Below are 20,613 nucleotides of genomic sequence, written 5' to 3'. Positions count from 1 at the left end.
ATGCATGAACCGGAAAAAATGGCAACAGGGACAACAGCAACAAACTCCTGAGAGTGAGGACTGGAAATAGCCAGGGGGTCTGTGCAAACCCGGCCACACTTGCCACTGCTGTCCATTCTAGTACCTTCCTCATACATGGGGTTGCCATAGAGACCCTAGAATAAGAACACATGTCCCATGCGTGGGATACAGGGACACTGAAAACTCATTTGATGTCTTTTTGCTGTTGTTGTCATTTTGTTTTTTCGAAACAGGGTTTCTCTGTGTAGCTCTGGTTGTCCTGGAACTTGCTCTGTAGACCAGGTTGGCCTCAAACTCAGAGATCCGCCTGCCTCTGCCTCCTGAGTGCTGGGATTAAAGGTGTGCCACCACCACCCAGCTGGCAGTAAGCATTTTCAACCTCAGATGTCTAAAGCCATGTTACAGATTGGAAAAACAACCCTTCCATCAGCTGAACCATAACAGCTGCCATTTATCTTGGCCACCTTTAGCTACATGGGTGTTCAACCATTATCCATTCAGACGGGAAGCAGAGGACTGAGCAGAGCTAGGGATTGTGAGGACCAAAGGGCCCTCTCACTACCACAGAGTACCTTACAGACAGTACAGCATTCATCTTATAAGAAAAAGCAAGATTAGAAACGCACATCACACATACTCCAACAAGGCGGCCTCCTCTGTTTGAGGATGAGGATGCTGCTGTTTGAGGCCATGGTGGGCTACATGAGACCCTATCTCAACAAAGCAAACAAAACAATTTTTTCCTGCTAAGCTAAAAATGAAAATAACTATAAACATTACAATTCTTTTCTTATTATTGAAGTAATATAGGTTTATGGCAGAAATTTTATAAAATATAAGCAACAGCAAAGCAGAAAAAAAATCAGCTACAATGTTTCCATCTAGATAGAGCAGTCATACTTAAGATGGAAACAGTAGAACTTCTGTTACCATAGGACACTACTTTTTTGTGTTTTACAGAGAACACCATCTTTCAGAATAATGTTTTATATGAGAATTTAGGGGATGCTGAGCCCAGTTTTAATTGTTTGTAAGAGCACTGGAATGTAGACAGAAAGTTTGGAGGCCTGTTGAGGGAAAGGCAGTTACAACAGTTTGGGAATTATCTACTACACCCCTTGTGATTTTTCTGAGACAGGTCATGCTATGTACATAGGTCAGGCTGTTCTTAAACTTGCAGACTCCTGCTCCCAAGAGTGTGCCACATGCATTCAAGACCTCTTTCTCACCTCCCATTTTCCTGCATGTGTATGTATGTTGTTTTTGAGATGGGGCCTCACATTGTAACCCAGGCTTGATTAGAACTCACTATATAGCCTCAAACGTATGTCAATACCCCTACCTCTGTCCCCACATTTGGGGGCCCCTGTACAGAGGGTCATCTGCCTCGCTGCTATCATTATGAGTGGCTCTCTCTCGTCTCTTCCCATACTACTGTTCTTTCTTGAGTTGGTCCCTCTGCACCTTGCTCTGAGCTGCCTAAGGCAGGACACTTGGCAGCTAGGGCTACAACACATGGCTGTGTTCTTTCCTGTGACCTTTCTGGGTTGGTACCTACGCAAAGACCCTGAAGCCTCGCTCGTTTGACAGGGTGAATTTCTCTGCTGCCTTTATTTGTTTATTTGGGGAGTCTGTTTTCTTTGGAAATGAACAATAAGGTAATACTTGAGCTGTGCTTTGCAGTTCATGAAGAACTGGTTCTTGACCCCCGATGATAGCTCAGCTGGTAAGGTGCTTTCTATGCAAGCACAAGGTTTTGTGTTTGACCCCTAGAGGCCACAGGGAGCTGTGTGTGCAGCCCACTTTCCCACTGCAATACTGAGAAGGACACAGGCTGGTTCTTGGAGTTCACTGGCTGGCCAGCCTGGCCTACTTGGCCAGCTCCAGGCTAGAGAGACAATCTGTTTCAGCAATTGGAAAAAAAAAAAACCTGGAGTTGTCTTCTGGCTTCCACGCGTGCTTAGGCACGCGTGCACACATATATGTGCATGTGTATCTGTACAATGCACACAGAGAGACCATAAGTATGGTTCTTATTTCCCACAACTCAGACACCTTTGAAGGTCATTCTCATTTTACAAATGAAAAAAACTGAGACTCAGAAGCTAAATGGCTGGATTCAGATTTGTCTTTGGAATTTTCCCGTTCTCTTATTTATATTGCTAATAACAGTTCTGTGTGTAGTTAAGACCCATGATTTGCAAAATAACCACCACTAACTAAAACGGTATCTACAGAACTGAGATAGCTGTACACACCTACAGGCCCAGAGCATCTGGGAGGCTGAGACAAGAGGACTGCAAATTCCTGGCCAGCCTAAGCTATGTAGAGCTCCTATCTCAGAACAAAACAAACACAAGTGTGTGCACATGCGTACGTGCGTGTGTACACACCAGATATTTGGCACCCAGTGCAAAGGACTCTGCGTGACAGGAGGGCTGTCACAGTGTGTGGGTTACAGACAAACTGACTTAAAGTCATCAAGTTCCAGTTCTACTTCTTTTCCAGTAAACACCAGGACTCCTGATAGATTGTCCGAGCCCTTTCATAAGATTGGCTTTTACCCAAAGGCTGTTAAGCACAGACTGCATGGCATAAAGTCCCAGGGATGCTCAGAGATTGGTGTCCTGAATTTAGGCACAGGAGCATATGAAGGAAGATGAGCTGCCATTCAGTTGTACCAGGAGCTGGGAAGAACACGGGCCACAGTCTCCAGGGGCTTCAGGGGAAGGCAACGGGTGGGTTGGCACAAGTGCACCCAGCCTCAGGTCTTCAGGGAGCTCGGTGGCTGGGAGCCCCTCTCCCACTTCTATACCCTGCCTTATTGAGCTCTGAAATTCTTGCCTTTTTTCATTTTTTTATAATAATAATCTCGAATACCCACATAAATGCATTTGCCTTAGGACTTAACCTGCAAATCTCACTGAACAGAGGTGAGATGCCCATTTATTGCACGGGAGGGGACGGGGCGGAACTCTGGGCATCCCTCTGCACAGCAGGCCCATTCCTCACAGCTGTCTCACAGCTGAAAAGGTCCCAGGGATGCCTCATGGCATGTCTTTGCTTTAACACCTTATGTGGTTACAGTTCATACTACAGCCCCACCCAGGGTTTCTCTGTGTAGCCCTGGATGTCCTGGAACTTGCTCTGTAGACCAGGCTGCCCTCGAACTCGGAGAGTCACCTGCCTCTGCCTCCTGAGTGCTGGGATTAAAGGTGTGCGCCACATCTATAAAGACCTTCACTATATGATATCTTAGTTGACCTTCAACTGGATAGGAAAAGAAGAATTCTTTTCACTTTTATAGATAAAGAAATACACATAGAAACTAAGATCCCAGTCTAAGGCAATAATGCCAGAAGGTATCTGAACCAAGACTTGAACTCAGGATTTATGACCTAAATCCAAAGCAAAGAGTACATTCTGCAGAGACAGGACCCCTAGGAGGTGAATGGCACCATCACCTCCAGAACTGGTGTCAGAGTGGGGTAACTGACCGAAGATGAAAGAGATCAAGGCCAAGTTCTAGCTGTGAGGTAAAATTCTCATTAACATGTCTCTGCTGATTATTTAGATATTCTGTGCTACTGGAAAATGGTGTATACACCACACACACGTGCAAGTGAACACGCACTCACATGCGCACGCACATACCCCAGAACTCATTTCGGTAATAATGCCTACTGTAGATGTATTCTTCCAAAACCAGCCCTTTGAGATATCTGCTGATTTTACTCAGATATTTGTAACAATGTTTTATAGAAAGGTTCATCAAATGTCTTTTACTATTTTTTGATTCATTTGAAACGATTCTACACATGTAATTTACATGTAACTTTCCAAGAAAGCCTATTCTAAGAAAAGTGCATATCAAATAGTCTTAGGAAGCATAGTAGCTATATAATATCCTTGACTTACTAAATGAAAAAATTAGGCCAATCATTACTTTTTAAATTAGTAATAGTAAATAAAAAGAAGCCCACTGCAGAAGTCACCCTGTCAAGTGGTTACAATGCATCTGGCAAAGTGACTGTAGCCCTCCCTGCTGAAGCGGTTCCACGTCACTGAGTCATGCTTCAGTCAAGATGGCGGCACCCCTGCAGAAGTGGTTACACGTCTCACTGAGTCACACTGCCATCATTAGCCAGAGTCAATTCTTTTTTTTTTTTTTTTTGGTTTTTCGAGACAGGGTTTCTCTGTGGTTTTGGAGCCTGTCCTGGAACTAGCTCTGTAGACCAGGCTGGTCTTGAACTCACAGAGATCCGCCTGCCTCTGCCTCCCAAGGGCTGGGATTAAAGGCGTGCGCCACCACCGCCCGGCAAGCCAGAGATAATTCTAAACAGACAGCTGGAGAGATTCTCATGCTTAGGCCTGTAGGCCTTGCAGTCTTCCATTATCTGTTATTCACTAAAGCCACCCAGTGCCCGAGGAGGTGCCCAATATTACCAAGACCTTCCTGATAACGCAGCTACGCTGAGACTGTGCGGAAATGTCTGATAAGAATTACATAAAAACAGTGCTGTCTATAGACACATGCCGTTAAAACAAAACCCATGGAAAACACAGACCTATCCAGAGATCTATAGTTTCTCTTTTTCTTTTTTAAAGACTATTTTATTGAATACTCTCTCAAAGAATAGTAACTAGATTACTGCCTGCCTAGCTATAGCTTTTTATTGGTCCAGTTATATCCCCAAATACCTTCCCTCACAAATCTTTTTTGAGACAGAAACTCATATAGCCCAGGCTGGCCTTACCAGTCTAGCTGAGGATGACCTTGAACTTCTGATCCTCTTGCTTCTACTTCCTAAAGGCTAGGATTATATGTGTGAGCCCCACCACATCTGTCTGTCTGTCTGTCTGTCTGTCTGTCTGTCTCTCTCTCTCTCTCTGAGACAGGGTCTCACAATGTAGCCCAGGCTGGCCTTGAACTCAGTCCACTTGCTCCTGCTCCCTGAGAGTCAGGATTACAAGCATGCCCAGCACATCCAGTTTCCTTTCCTCTAAAGAACAAAACCCATTCCTAGGCACTAGAGCAGTCGAATCTTGCAGTCAACTTCAGTTTAAGCTCTTAACTAGCAGGTCTGAGCTTTCCTGCAGTAATATTGCTAGGAATATTTGGAGATAGTCTTTTCAAAGTTTATAGTTCCAAAGAGCAAACTATTGCTATGGCACAAACAAGTTACATGTGAAGAAACATGTTGATTCCCACCAGCTGAGGAGAAGGCCAAGAGTACCTGTGTCATGGGTCCCTGACCTTACTCACATATGTGACCAGGTACCATTTCTATATGCCATGATAAAAGGTTGGGAGGCACTGAGAAGGGGGATTGGTTTTTCACTGACTGCAAGGCTATTCTATTCTATTCTATTCTATTCTATTCTATTCTATTCTATTCTATTCTGTCCCGTCCCGTCCCGTCCCGTCCCGTCCCGTCCCGTCCCATCCCATCCCATCCCATCCCATCCCATCCCATCCCATCCCATCCCATCCCATCCCATCCCATCCCATCCCATCCCATCCCATCCCATCCCATTCTATTCCATTCTAGTGGGGCTTCCAGTCTTCCAGTGTGATCCCAAACAATGTTAGGAACACCCAGAATTAAGAAGCGAGTTAATGGCTTGAACACCCCTAGACTTGTTGAGGAAATGGGAAAATTGCGCAGTTTTAAGGCCTGAAGAGTCTCTTTTTAGGCACTTGTCTTCCAAATGATAAATAAAGCTATTGTTTTAAGCATGACATTAGAGACCCCAGAGGAAACATTAAAGCCACTGGTGTCGCTGGCACAGGCAGTTCACCTGTCCTTCCCGCTTTATCGGGGCTCTTCCATGACATGGAGACCTCGCCTTTCATCCTCCAGATTTGGAAAAGCACCCCTGCCCCCCGCCACAACTTCCATAAATCTGCAAGCCTTGAAAAGAGTCCCAGTGTTATGGAGTAAAAGCGCCGGCATTAGGATCTCACTGCAAGGAGGGGTGTCTTCAAGCCTCTCACTGCTAAGCCGGACATTTCCTAACACTGGACAAATTGTACGTCCAGCTCAGGGAGGGTGAACTGCAGTGGTCTTTCACCCTCCGAGCCAATTGTTAGCTTTTCACAGGAATCAGCGGGGAAGCACATGTGAAGCCCCGGTGTGCCGGTGAGCGCCCCCATGCCTTGTGTGACTCTGCATGTAGATGAAGCAGGCTGGGAGCTTTCTGAGCTGTGGCGGTGGAGTTCTCAGAGAGGCCTTTTCTCCGGCTCGGCTCCCTGCTGGGACAGCCCTTTTCAGTCTTTCTATCCCCCCTCGATCTCTTCTCCCGCAGAACACAGGGAAACTTGATTGAAATAAAGACCTAGGGAACATGTTTTATTTTCTCCTGTTCAATCCATTTTAGAAAAGCTTTTAATTGGTTTTAAAAAGATGCTAAACAAAATGTGATGATGTTTCTCAGTCTTCATGAGCTACCGATACCACTTTTTATACTTTCAAAGGGCTAATAAATCAATCATGAAAGTAACTCTCCAGATAAATTTAAAGCAAATCCACTGAATACCAGGTTCATTAAAAATCTATGCATTTGCTTAGAAAAATTTAAAATTCAAAGAAAATTATCCTAGTAACTGAAATCGGCCTTGAATTTTTAGCTCTACACCGAAAACCCAAGAACAAGGCGATCACAAAGGAAAAAAAAAAGGAGGGCTTGAGACCCAGTTTTAATAAGCCAATTTACAAGAGGGGAGGGTGGGGGAAGGGAAGTGGAAAGAGAGTCTCTGGAAACACAACAACACCGGCCCGGAGGGATTCTGTCATTGGAGCATGTGCACACACGCACACACAATATTTCTGCGAGAAAGCTGGCCTTACAACACATGCCAACTGAAGGCTCCTGTGGCAGGGAGACTGCTGTCCTGCAGGACGCGCAGGGCTTTCTAAAGAAAGACGCCCACAGCTTTTGTTTTCTCGCCAGAAGGAACAGTTCTCTGTGACCCACACTCTCTACCTGACTCGGTGCCTCTGGCTTTAATATTAAATAGAAAAATCCATGCAGCAATGGTTTGCTCAAGCAGATGCTCTCACTATAGAGTCACCAACATTCTCCATGCCGCACCAGCTTAATCATTCTCATTTTCTTGACACAATGTACAATACAATTACGAGGTGAAGTGGTGTAGCCAGGGCAGATTTTTATTCTGTTTAACTTCTGCCAACTAGAAATATTTCCAATACTAATTTCTTCTGCCACAAATTCACTTACACAGTAGGTCACCTGGCAGACGGGGTCAGAGTCACCAAGTTCTGACTAATGACAGGCCAGTGTTCCCTTAAAAGAGAATCCCTGCCATTCCCTGTAACTAAGGTAACCAGGTTTCTTACTTCTTACATACATCTTCACTTCTTAGAGAAATTCATTCCAGAGCCCTTTTAATGATCCAATTGCTGGGTGTAAGACTGCTCCCAAGCTGGGATTTCTCCACTTACCCTGGTGACTCGCCCTTTACTTTTAACCTTCTATATACTTCTCCTTTCATCATTTACATGGCTTGAGAAACTGCATTTTAAAAATGTGACACCTTTATTGAGATATAATTTGCAAAGCACACAGTCCATTAGTTTAAAGTGTGTAGCTCAACAGTTTTCAGTCTGTTCACAGATATGGGCAGCTTTCACCACGCTTGATCTCAGAATATTTTCATCTTTCCAAAAAGAAATCCTATACTCATTAGCTGTTACCTGCCTCTTATTCTCACAATCCAGCCCTCCCTGACCTGGCAACCGCTGAAAATGGACCTTCTGTCTCTACAGAACTGCCAATTGTAGACCACTCACAGAAACGGAATCCTAGTGGGGCTGGAGAGGTGGCTCAGTTTAGAGCACTGCTGTCCTTGCTGAGGACCTGGGTTTGAGTCTCAGCACCCATATGATGGCTCACAACCATCTGTAACTCCAGTTCCAGGATATCTGATGCCCTCTTCTGGTCTCTGAGGACACTAGTCACATATAGAGTGCACAGATATACATATAGCCAAAACACTCAGACCATATAAAATAAAATGGATAGATCTAAAGATTAAAAAAAGATGGAATCATAGTATGTGGTATTTTGTGATTGTCTTTTCCCACTTGGCACATTTTCAAGGTCCGTTTATGTTGAAGCATGTTCTGAGCGCATTTGCATTGCTGAATAAGATTCCACTTCATGGCTGTACTATATTTTATTCCACTTAGATTCACATTGTTTTCCTTTTGGTTTCTATAAATAACCCTGCTATGAACGTTGGTGAACAAGCTTTGGAGCAAGTGTGCGTTTTCCTTGTTGTGGGTGGAGTCTATAAGGTCAGGCACCTCCTGACCTCAGGCTGAGCCTTTAGAGGCACTGCTAAGCTTTCCCAAAGGCAACACGATTTTAACATTTTTATTAACAGTTTCTAACTCTTTACCAACACTTATTTCTATCCAACTTTTGGGTCATAGACACCTATAATTCAAAATATAAAGTACTTCACTATGTTGGTCTTGATTTACAGTCCCTGATGAACAAGAAAATTCATCAGGGACTACTCAGTATTAACTGGTCACTTGAATTTCACATAAAAAACTTAAAAACAATTTGTGTGTGTGTGTGTGTGTGTGTGTGTGTGTGTGTGTGATGGGGGAGAGCATGCGCCATGGTACAGATGGGAGGTCAGAGGACACCTTTGTGGAGTCAGTTTTCTCCTTTTACCTTTTCATGGGTTTGGGGAATTGAACTCAGGTCCTCAGGCTTGCATGGCAAGCACCTCTATCTGCTGAGCCCTTTTGCTGGCCCCTGAACCTTTAAAATGTTTTTACACTACACATATCTTGTTTTTACCTAAGACCATCAGCATGAGAAGATGCACACAGTGATAAATGATATGGGAGTGATTTCTTACTAATAAAGAAACTGCCTAGGCCCATTTGATAGGCCAACCCTTAGGTAGGCGGAGAAAACAGAACAGGATGCTGGGAAAAAGAAGCTGAGTCAGGGAGTCGCCATGATTCTCCCACTCCAGACAGATGCAGGTTAAGATCTTCTCTGGTAAGCCAGCTCGTGGGCTACACAGATTATTAGAAATGGGTTAGATTAATATGTAAGAGCTAGCCAGTAAGAGGCTACAGATAACGGGCCAGGCAGTGTTTAAAAGAATACAGTTTCCATGTAATTATTTCAGGCATAAGCTAGCCATGCGGGCGGCCGGGTGCCGGGGACGCAGCCCCGCCACTCCTATCTCTACAGATAAATATGTATTCAATGTGTTTGCAGGATAAACTATGGGGGGGATGTGTGTGGGCATGTGTGCTGGGAGACTTAGAAGCATAAGAAACTTTTCCTTCCCTTAAGAGTCTTAAAATTATTTTAAGAAATAGAACCAGTTATTATTTAGTCTCTAATCAAAATGTAGCACAATGTCTTGGGGGTAAATGTGCTTTTGAGGAAGCCTAAAAACCCAGGTTCAATCCTTGGAACCCACATAAAGGTGAATGGAGAGACCCGGCCCCTCAAGGCTGTCCTTTGACCTGCACAGGGCCTATGGCTTGGAACCCCAATTATAAATACAATGAAAAGATACTTTAAAACATGTCATTTGTTAGTATTTTCTATGTATATCTATTTTGGATATAAAGAGCTTTCGGGGAAATGCACCTTTATTTAGACTCATGTGGAGAGCACGTGACCAGGTTAAGGGGAAATTTGAAAATAACACTGGAAAGCTATTCATTCTTCTCCTAAGTGAACTTTTGCATAAATTCTTTTCAAACAAAAATTTGCATATTATAATATATTTAAATGCCTGAAAATATCTTCCATTCTAAAAATTTTAAATATGCTAGCTTCATAAAAATAAATTGTGTATGAGTATGTAGAAATTGTTTATTTTGTTTTAGACATATTTATTTACTTAATTTAAAAACAGAAGGAATCAAGAGAAGCCAAAAATATACTCACTTCTCTTAATAGCAGCCTTAACATAGGAAAGACTTCATAGGATGAGGCAGGAGACTGACTCAAATCCAGGAATTTGAGGGAGTCTAGGCAGCACAGTGAGAACCCCATTTCAAAATCAAAGCAAAACTATTGATAGTGGTAGGGAACCTGCCTAACATACATGAAGTCCTAGGTTTGACCTAGCACAGGAAAAAGAAGATCCTTGCATGTTGCATCTATTGCAAAATTTCAAGGATGTTATGCATCTTTCATGATTTCATAAAATGTTTAGGAAACACTAAAAACCGAGAAAAATCAAGATCAGCCTGTATGTGTGAAATATGCAGGTGTAGTTTAACTCTTAGGTTACATATTAGAGTGGCAAACTAAGTTTATCGTCTCTCTCCTCATAGCTCATGAGACTCTCATACATGAAAACACTAAGATGTTTTCAAAGAGTTGCTCACCCTCTTGTGCCTCCCTTTGATTGGCATTTCTTCAATGTTCTACCACACAGACTCAACCTAAGAATGTCTTGTGACACAGCCAAGCTTACCCTGGGACCCTCGACATAAGGAGTGCATTTAACCAGTGCTCACAGGATGCTTCTGCATTTGTTAAGGGTTCAAAGTCAATGACTCCAGCAGCAATATCCATGAAGATGCAACCAAGCAAACGGTGATCCCAGCTCTGCTCCTTAAGAGCAGCGCGGCACACATGAGAAACCTCTTCGTGTCATCTTACCAGCCGAAACCTCAATAGCAAACCTGCCGGCTTAGTGAACTCGTGTGTAACTCTCAAATACAAATCCTCAGGAAAACCGTGAAATGCTAAATGAAACAGATAGGAACACGTATTTAATTCCTTCTATATTTGTATCATAATCTCCCTCTGGTGGTGATGGGGTTAAGGATGTGGAATATGCTGGGGAATTAAAAAAAAAAAAAAAAAGATCTAATCCTAACTGCAACTGCAGATCTTGGTGTTTGCAGAAAAGGAAAAAGGAAAAAAATCTGTTAGGAAAACAATTTACCTTTAGACAGAAGGCTAGATCAGATGACCCTTCTGGAACCCTTCAACAACAGAATTTTATGTATGTGATAACCTGCATATTTGAGTGTACCACTGTATAAACTTCACGGGAGAGTCTGTAAGAATGTTCCTTATTATTACTGATTTACCTGAGGAGGCGCTTTCTTCAGTAACACAAGAAGAGCCTGCAGCACCAGGTTGGAGAACCGGGGGCCAATGGGGACGTAATCTGAAAGAGAAACACGGCTGTGGCTCAGGATTGAGATCTTGGGGCACATGTACAAACTCGCAGATCTGCCTGCATCGAGACCAAACATCAGCTGTGGTAAGAGGCAGGCAGCTATGCCATGAAAAGAACACCCTTAATAATCGACATTCTTCAAACAGCACATAAGAACTTATCTGCACATTTTAAAAAAGCTTCTAACTATCCTTTGATTCACATAAACATATTTCCTGGTCTTCAGGGACTATTTTTTTCCCAAAGCAGAGAGTATCCAGGCGTATTTACCAATACTTCTAAGAAACGACTGGAAACCATCACAGTAGCTTACACGTATCACACTGACGACAAAGTCTGACAGAAACAATAGGTACAAACAGGCTGGGACGTGGCTCAGCAGTACTGAGCCCAGGAGCAGAAAAGGGTGAAACTGAAAACAACACAGAAAGAAATGGTAGCACAACTGCAGGGATGGAGAAACATCCAGACTGGCCTTCAGAAAATGCAGAGCAGGTGATTAGGGAACTTTCTATCTGGGGAACTTTAGCACGAATGTCACGTCCCCAGCTTCCTCTGCATGCGACTCTAGTCCTGTGCTTGAAGCCCTGCAGGCTTCGTCCTGTGCAACCCAGTGTTCTCTGAACACCCAGGATATAGGCATCCCCTAGTTTACCCTACATTTTATCATACAGGTTAGGTAGTATTGTTTTCCTCTGAGATCCCTCTAGAGCAATAGCAATTCTAGTACAGCAGTAGTACTTGAACAAAAGTAACTATTTATACATGTGGAAATATACTCAAAGGGCGCATATTCCTCCACAGTGTGTTGCTGTGACCACACGCCTTCAGTGTGTTCAGATAAAGGGGTTTGCACAGAGCTGTGAACATGGCTCAAAGTCCTTAAGGAAATAATGCTGGGGGCTTTCCCCAGGGTTCATTAGGTCTCCAAATGTTTGTCCTGTTCTGATCTACTGTTATAATGACACACACCAGACTGACTCAATTTCCTATGAACGAAATGTAAAACTGACAAAACTTGGCCGACATTTACCAGGTGACTTCTGAGTTGAGTGCAAGGATCATTGTATCCACCGCACTTGAACCTAAGAGGTGCTTGGTCCTTTGTAAAATTACTGTAGAGCACCTTTCATTTCCAGAATTGCAACATTTTTTAAACTTTATTTTTATTATTTTATGTGCTTGGTGTTTTGCCTGCATGTCTGTTTGAGGGTACCCCTAGAACTGAAGTTAGAGACAGTTGTGAGCTGTCATGTGTGTGCTCTTCCTCTGGAAGAGCAGTCAGTGCTCTTAACCATTGAGCCATCTCTCCAGCCCCCCAGAATCCCCACATTTACTGCCCTACATTGCTCATTTACTGTAGAAAATGAGGCCTCTCATCATGATTTCACATAAGAGACACTACGATAGCCCCTGGAGAACAAGGTATTTCTATGGTCTCATCGTCTACAAGTTCCCACGCAAATACTCTTCTCCTGTAATTTTAAGATTGCAGTTCATGTGTCAGAGCACTATAGCCAAAGTTACAACTCACCAAGCAGTCTTTCAATGTCATCCACGACCACACAACTGAGCTGAGATTTGTATGCATCATCAAAGATCTGGAAGAAAGAAAACCATCTATGACATCATTGTCCTCCACAATAAGGAGATTAGTCTTGGTTCATTTTTTTTTTCATTTTTTTGACACAGGGTCTTACTATCTGCATGAGGCTGACCTTGAACTCAGAGATTCACCTGCCTCTGCCTCCTGAATGCTGGGATTAAAAATGCGCACGATGACGATGCCCAGGTAAACTTGATTGATTCTTGAACAACACCTCAACAAAGCAGTGTAACACTAATTGCCTATACTACACAATGCACTGATAGAGTACATGACCTCAGAACGTAAAAAGTACTTGTGGGGAAACGGAAAGCAGTTAAACAACTGGATCAGGACAACAAAGTCGGATGGCGGTCAAACACAGTCAGTAAATTAAAGTGAGCTGGCATGTTCTGTTTCTAATCAGACAAAAGAATCTGTTGATGTATAAGTTGAAGGTCAGTGCCCATGGCCTCTTGTGAATGGTGACAGGTCTCTTCTAGACACTGTAAATGGTGCTCGGTGCCACCCACCAGGGTCACAAATACAAAGTAATCTCTGCGTCCAGCCTAATCTCTCTGGTTGATGCACAACCTTGGTGAACCACAGTGGCAAAACCTGCCCAGCCCCACCACATAATGCTTTAGCTAGAACAATATTACCTGGATGGTATCCTTAAGCCATAGAAGTTTTAGAATTAAGTATAGAAATAAAGTAATAAATCTAATAATAATAACAACATGTTTTCATACTAAAATAACCTGCACATAGATAGATGGTCCTTAATAGTTAAGAAAGGCTACCATGGAATTTCCACAGTCACCGTCTTAACTCAGTTCCTTGTGACCTCTTCCGTGGTATAAACACAAACATAGTTTTCATCTCCATATATTCAGTCAGATCAGCCCCTCTAGTAGAGATTCGTTCTTTTGGTCCATGCCCTTTACCCTCTGTCACTCTTGGGTTGCTGTTTCCTTCCAGATGGAAACAATTCTGTAGGGAAAGCTCTTAAGAAAGAAAGTGACAACTCAATCCGGCTCAGAAAGTCCCTGAAGCTTGCCAGATTTGCTAGGACCCTCCTTCCCCAAACTGTGCAAACAGAAAGTGGGCTGTGGGTCGCTCTCAGGCAAGCCAAGCTGCAACGAGGGCTCTCAGAGAAGCCGAGCCTCTAGGAAACAAAGACCAGCCCATCCACCCGGACTACCTGGAAGGGGTACTCTCCAACCTGTAGAGTTGGGGGTGCTCCAGGCTATTGCAGAACTGAAGGTATCCCAAGCTACATAGGAATGTAGGGGACAAGGATCAAGGATGGTTTCCCAAATTAAAAAAAAAAAAGCCATTGAAGCCAAAATCTAAATAAGGAGGAGCGCACATGAGTACACTGCATGTCAGGGTCCAGAGAGAAGACATTCGGGGAGGCTGTGCAATCAGCCGGAGTTTAGCTGATAAAAGAAAGATGTGCAGACACCAATGTGGGCAGAGAGATGGGGGAGGGGGGAAGCAGAAGAGGAGCTGACAAAAAAACTGGATACACAGCACCCATAACAAAACCAAACAAGGAGGACTGGAGAGATGGCTCAGTGGTTAAAATTACTGACTGTTCTTCCAGAGGACCAGGGTTCAATTCCCAGCACCCACATGGCAGCTCACAGCTGTCTGTAGCTCCAGTTCCAGGGGACCTAACACCCTCACACAGACATACAAGCAGGCAAAACATCAATGCACATAAAATAAAAATAAATTATTTAAAAAAAAAACAAAACCAAACAAACAAACAAAAAAAACCAGGGTCTCACTATGTAGCCTGGTTGTCCTGGAACTCACTCTGTAGACCAGGCTGGATTTGAAATCAAGAGATCCACCTGCATCTGCCTCCCAAGTGCTGGGATTATAGACGTGCGCTGCCACCACCCAGCCTGACCGAGAAGATCCCAAAATATTCAGTAAACTAAAAATTTATTGTAAAGGCATTTCTTTTAAAAAGCTACTCTACTTATTTAGAGAAGCTAAATAGGAAGGAGAACCCAAAGAAAAACATATAGGCATCCTCCTGAATATTAACCTTCATCAGGCGATGAAAGGAGACAGAGACCCACATTGGAGCACCGGACAGAAATCTCAAGGTCCAAATCAGGAGCAGAAGGAGAGAGAGCACAAGCAAGGAACTCAGGACCGCGAGGGGTGCACCCACACACTGAGACAATGGGGATGGGCTATCGGGAACTCACCAAGGCCAGCTGGCCTGGGTCTGAAAAAGCCTGGGTTAAAACCGGTCTAGCTGAACATAGTGGACAATGAGGACTACTGAGAACTCAAGAACAATGGCAATGGGTTTTTGATCCTACTGCATGTATTGGCTTTGTGGGAGCCTAGGCAGTTTGGATGCTCACCTTACTAGACCTGGATGGAGCTGGGTGGTCCTTGGACTTCCCACAGGGCAGGGAACCCTGATTGCTCTTTGGGCTGACGAGGGAAGGGGACTTGATTGGGGGAGGGGGAGGGAAAGGCGAAGCAGCGGTAGGGAAGAGACAGAAATCTTTAATAAATAAAAAAAACTATAAAGATAAAAAAAAAGCCACTCTAGAGTTTTAAACGATGAGCTGAGATGTCCGTTCTACATTTTAGAACCATTTTCCAGGCTGCTGTACAGAAAAGCAAGAAGAGAGTTAGAGTCTGAGACGGTGGAGCGTCAGGAGAGAAGTGGTGGCTGGAAGTCGATGCATGGAGAAGTGAGTAGATTATGTAGCCGTCAGGGGCGGAGAGGACCAACCTAGGGAAGAGTGAGGGTGGCGATGAAGGAGGAGCAGGAGGCAAAGCATCAGTTTGGGAATGGATGTTGAACACATCTGGACAGGAAGGAGAGGACTACTCAGCAGGCCCGCCCCACCCTAGCTCAAAAAGAGGGAGAAGGGATGGGACAAAGAGCTGCTCAGTTTCCTGATGGCTACTTTCTGCTTTGAGTTAGAGAGTTCAAGACCAGGGGAAGGCCTGAGAGCAGTGGTTCTTTCCTGCTCTGAAGTTTGCACTGGCATTAAAACCACTGTCATACTGCGTAAACGTAGGGAATCAGTAAAAATAACGCTTTGCGGAACACCTTTCAGAGCTCCACTAAAGGTTTCGGGGCAGGGATATCATCTGCCTCTCAAGCTAGGAAGTCATAGGTTAGAGTGACGGAAGCCTGGGGCATCCGGGCCTGGCTGGCTGTTTTAAGTCCACGCCCCCGAATCGGGTTTTCTCCTTTTTCGGTGCAATGTGTAAATTACATCTCAAACTTTTAGTAGCAAAATTGGGACATATTTGGGTGTGTGATGGTGCCCACCTGCAATTCTAGCACCTGGGAGGTGGAGGCAGCAAGCTCAGATCTGGGCCAGTCTCAGCTGCAGAAGAAAGTCTGAGGCTAGCTGTGGTTACACAGGGCCCTCTAAAAAAAGAGAAATGTATGTATGTATGTATGTATGTATGTATGTATGTATGTATGTGTGTATGTATGTGTGTATATATATGTATGTATGTGTGTATGTATATGTGTATGTATGTGTGTATGTATGTGTGTATGTATGTATGTGTGCATGTATGTATGTGTGTATGTATGTATGTATGTGTGTATGTATGTAAACAGATTGTTTCGTGTCATGTAGTGGAAACAACTAAGGAACTTCACAGTTCATTACACAGGCTACCTGGAATTTTAGAAGAAAAATACCAATGGTATTCATTTAATATAAAGTGTTTTGTACTTTTATTTTAAAAGACAAACAGCTCTCAGTGTGGTCAATGCTACAGAGAGAGGAGTCTCTCTGCAAACAATGTTCTCACCATGACAAGGCCACGCCAAGACCGGTTGACTTGACTAGCCAACCCAGACTCCTCTGCTCTGATTTGAATGTGCACACACACCCCTTTCACTCCCTACACACACAGGCTTCTCTTTATCTGGTCACCTGTCTAACATGAGGTCTTCCCTCTTCCCCTGGATCCCTGACTTATGTGTAGTCTTCTCAGAAACTGCTTCCTGGCCCGGGCCCCAGCACAGTGCTCACTAAGACAAGACTCAACCTTGACGGGCAAACACAGGAGATTAGCTGCCAGCCTAAATCTAATGAGATATTTACATACTGAGCTGGAAAGTTCTACCATAATTTTATGTAAATCAATTCATAAGGAGGTGAGATATTGGAAGAAAAGATACAGGGGAAAAAAAACCCAACAAGATCATGCAAACTGCCCCAGTTAGAATGCCGTCACAGCATGCCATCAGTAGCAGCACACAGCAGGTGCATGGTGCCTGCTCTAGATCAAATGTCACAAGCCTGCAGCAGCCAGGTGGGCTGAAGCTACAGCGAGGAGCCGCACCTCACAGACTCCAACAAGATTAATCTAAGGGATGTGCGATCATTCTCGAGTCATCGAGGAGTGTCCCGTAGCGCAGGAGAACTGTCAGCAACTATGGAGAGAGATAATTAGATAGATAGACAGACAGGCAGACAGATGGGGGCCAAGTGAATCAGGCAGGAAGCCTGAGGAAGGCCTGGAGGGAGGGAAAAGGAAGGACCGAAGAAGGAGTGGAAGGAAGAACCCTCTGGGTTTGTGTGGAAATGGTGAGATTTGCCCTGAAGGATGGAGATAATCTCTAGGAAACAGATTCCCAGAGTCTGCTCCCAGCTGTGGACCCCGAGGAGCCGGGCACTGTTAAACATGCTGAACCACCTCCCTTCCTTGTAAAGGCAGAGAGTCCACAGACCTAAGGGTCAGAAGAGACAACCGGGGCTCCTCTCAGCACACTGTGTAAGCACGGAGGAGCAGGGACAGGGGCAGGCTGGGGAGGGGGCAGGGCACGGCAAGTGTTCAAGGCAGAGCTCACTCAGCCTTGGACTCTTCAGACTAGCTAGAGCCACCTGTGAGGAGGGGCGGGGCAGCAGCTGCTTCTCTGGTCTGACATGAACGCTCCAGGGAGGACGCCAGCATTATTAGCTCCATGTTAATCCCGGCCTTTCAGAGTCACAAGCCACAGCAAAGAGTGCTCTAAGGAGCTCTAGCCTTCACTTTCTCTAACCTCTTTAGCGCTCTTAAGGAAGTGAGGCTAAGCTCTCTCTTTTGGAGCCTGGGAGGGTTCACTCCAATTCTGGAGAAGCTGGCGTGAAGTAGCTCAACCTAGTTAGCAGAAATCCAGTGACAGGAGGAATCCCGTGGCTTGAAAATCCCTAATGCAGTAAATCTGTCAGCAATTAGTGGAAAACATATGCTAATCATAGTTGGTAGCATATAAAAACGTAAATGAGCAAATTTAAACTGCCACTATCAGTAATAATCTCTGGTCTCTAAAAATAATTTGGGAGCAGACCAAGCAAACAGGCTGTGCAGGAAGTGGACCTCAAGTTCTGGCAAAGCACTAAAGCTTCTTGGATTGACCTTAAAATCCCTCATTTGTTCTCCCTGCTTTTCAAGAAAAAGTCTTACATTTTTTACTATGATGATCCACACAGAGGGTGTGCTTCACCGTCTAAAAGCCATGTGGTCTCGGAGCTCTGCTCCTCCTTTACAGGCGCGGCAAAAGACGGGGTGTTCACCCAAAAGGGATGTCCACCAGGGCTGGAGCACCCACACCGCTCAACTCCTGCATGCTCAAACTTCACTGAATCGGCTCCATGATATATTAGGATGTCAACCCAAAACATCCAAATTCTGTTGCTTAGTAACTGCTGTCAGAAGATCCAGTTTCCAGCTTTGCTTTGTACCGACTAAAGCCTGAAAGGAGGAGGATTAGGCACCATGACTGTCTGTGCAGACTGCAGTTTGCAGAGGGCTCACAGTAGGATATTCACAGAAGATTATTTCGAAAAGCTAGTGGGAAGGAAGATTTCTTCCGCTAATTTCCAAACCTTTGAAAATAAGAATAAGCATGCTATTAATAGAAGTTCTATAAATTGCCAATGTTTTTTTATTGAATTTTGTTTAACAATTTTAGTAATGTCTGGCTTGTCTGGTTTGTCTCCGTACTAAGTGTGTACTCAGAAGCACCATGATTAGGTAATTAATTGAAATCAAATTCTATTGCTCTGTCCCCGTCATTTAATGTCATTAACAGCCAGCAAAATAAATTTTTACAGTATAGATGCAAAAATGGGTAAAAGAATTAAAATTTTAGAACAAAATAAAGTTTGGGAAGCAAACATAAAATAGGGGAAAGGAGAAATATCTGCCAATATCTCAAATATCTGAATGAGCGTACTGCACCCCTCCCCACCCGGAGAGGACAGTGCTTCAGAAAGACCTTGCCAGTGTGGGGTTTAACCACGCAGAAAGGATTAGTGAAGAAAGAAACAGAAGGAAAAGATAAATTTTAAATGAATTGAGAACAAACTATTTTCATGTATTCTTGCACCATTATTTTGGAGGAAAAAGCAATAGTGTAATCATGGCCGTCTTTCTTTATATAAACTACCTGCCACTGGTCCAAGAAATAAAATGATAACAAAAATGTTGAAAAAACTAACTTAGACCATTCCTACTTAACAAAATTAACACATTGTGTTATCTCTGCGCTTATACACTATTATAATTACAGAACATTTGAAAACACACACACACACACACACACACACACACACAGAAGGAGCGCCAGACCTTGCATATATGCTAAACAGGTACTCTACCAGAGCCATTAAAATGTAGCTAAAGAAAGAACTAGACGTCCACCATTTCACTTAAATTTAAAAACCTAGCTAATTGGAAAAGAAAATTTTAATAACATTAAACTAGGGCAAAAATCCAAAGAAACTCATTCTTTTCATATTTTATTCAAATATAAATTAGCACAACTTTCTGGAGGAATGGGCCATGTAAAACCAGTATTATCTTTATATAAAAGGTTTGATAGCAATACATGTAAAAATCTTCACAAATACTAAGATTTTTTTCTTTTGCTATGACAATATGTCTCCTAGAAATGCAAGAAACCAAACCCATCAAATCTCATCAACAAGGCTGCCTAAACATGACCTGACCAAGGGGGACACCAACAGATATATATGCTAACACCATGGAAGGAGGAAAGCTCACAGGGACTCCAGGCACTAAGGAGTGCTGAGATTAATAGTCTTCCCTGGGAAGCACACCAACTGGTTACCCAGTAACAAATGGTCAGCCCTGAACACATACAGACAAGTAATATTATATGAACTGAGCAAGTTGTATTTATATATTTAGGAATATGTATGTATACACACATGCGTAACAACAATTACAGAAAAAGAAGCCATGAATTTGAGAATGGGCAAGGGGGTGCCTGGGAGAGGTTGGAGGGAGGAAAGAGAAGGAGGAAATTGTGTAATTTTATTATATTCTGAAAAAATAAAACTTTATATTAAAAATATCAATGAATATTAGCAGTCCAAATCCTGAAGATTCATCCTAAAGTAATAAGCAGAAACCTGTACAATAATAGGTAAAATTGACCACCATACTTATTAGGTACATATTCTGTGCGAGGAACAGCATGTTACTTTACATGATTCACTATCTCGTTTAATTCTCACGCTGCCTCTAGGTGGCAATCCTACTGCCTTGGCCTACTGAGTGCTGGGACTGAGGTATGTGCTAGCATGCTGCAAAGAAGCATCACCTTCATACATGAAAAGACAAAGGCTCAAAGGCTTTTAGAGAAAATAATTTACTAAAGGTGACAGAGACCTTAGTAAGTGTGGCAGAGATGGGATTCAAATTCAGGTCTAGTTGAATCAAAACCCAAGTATTTAGTCACATGATGTTAATCAACCTAAGAAAAATCTAACAAAAATGTGGG

The 20,613-nt window shown here is 43.4% G+C and overlaps 1 protein-coding gene across 3 annotated transcripts in view; it reads right to left on the bottom strand.

Moving 5' to 3' along the window:
* The window catches only part of Nsf (N-ethylmaleimide sensitive factor, vesicle fusing ATPase), a 594,435-nt gene that overhangs the window by 13,700 nt on the left and 560,122 nt on the right, over positions 1 to 20,613 (bottom strand). For all 3 annotated transcript variants that reach the window (XM_050120418.1, XM_050120417.1, XM_050120419.1), the window contains exons 16-17: positions 12,762 to 12,828; positions 11,136 to 11,215 (exon numbers count right to left, since the gene is read on the bottom strand). In XM_050120418.1, the coding sequence (XP_049976375.1) occupies positions 11,136 to 11,215; positions 12,762 to 12,828 (147 nt within the window). The remainder of the gene's footprint in view (positions 1 to 11,135; positions 11,216 to 12,761; positions 12,829 to 20,613) is intronic.

This window comes from Alexandromys fortis, unplaced genomic scaffold (genome assembly GCF_014885135.2).
Source record: "Alexandromys fortis isolate MF-2015 unplaced genomic scaffold, M_Fortis_MF-2015_v1.1 scaffold_174, whole genome shotgun sequence".
Lineage (NCBI taxonomy): Eukaryota > Metazoa > Chordata > Mammalia > Rodentia > Cricetidae > Alexandromys > Alexandromys fortis.
Note: the sequence above shows the minus strand (reverse complement) of the source record. Positions and strands in the feature narration are given on the sequence as shown.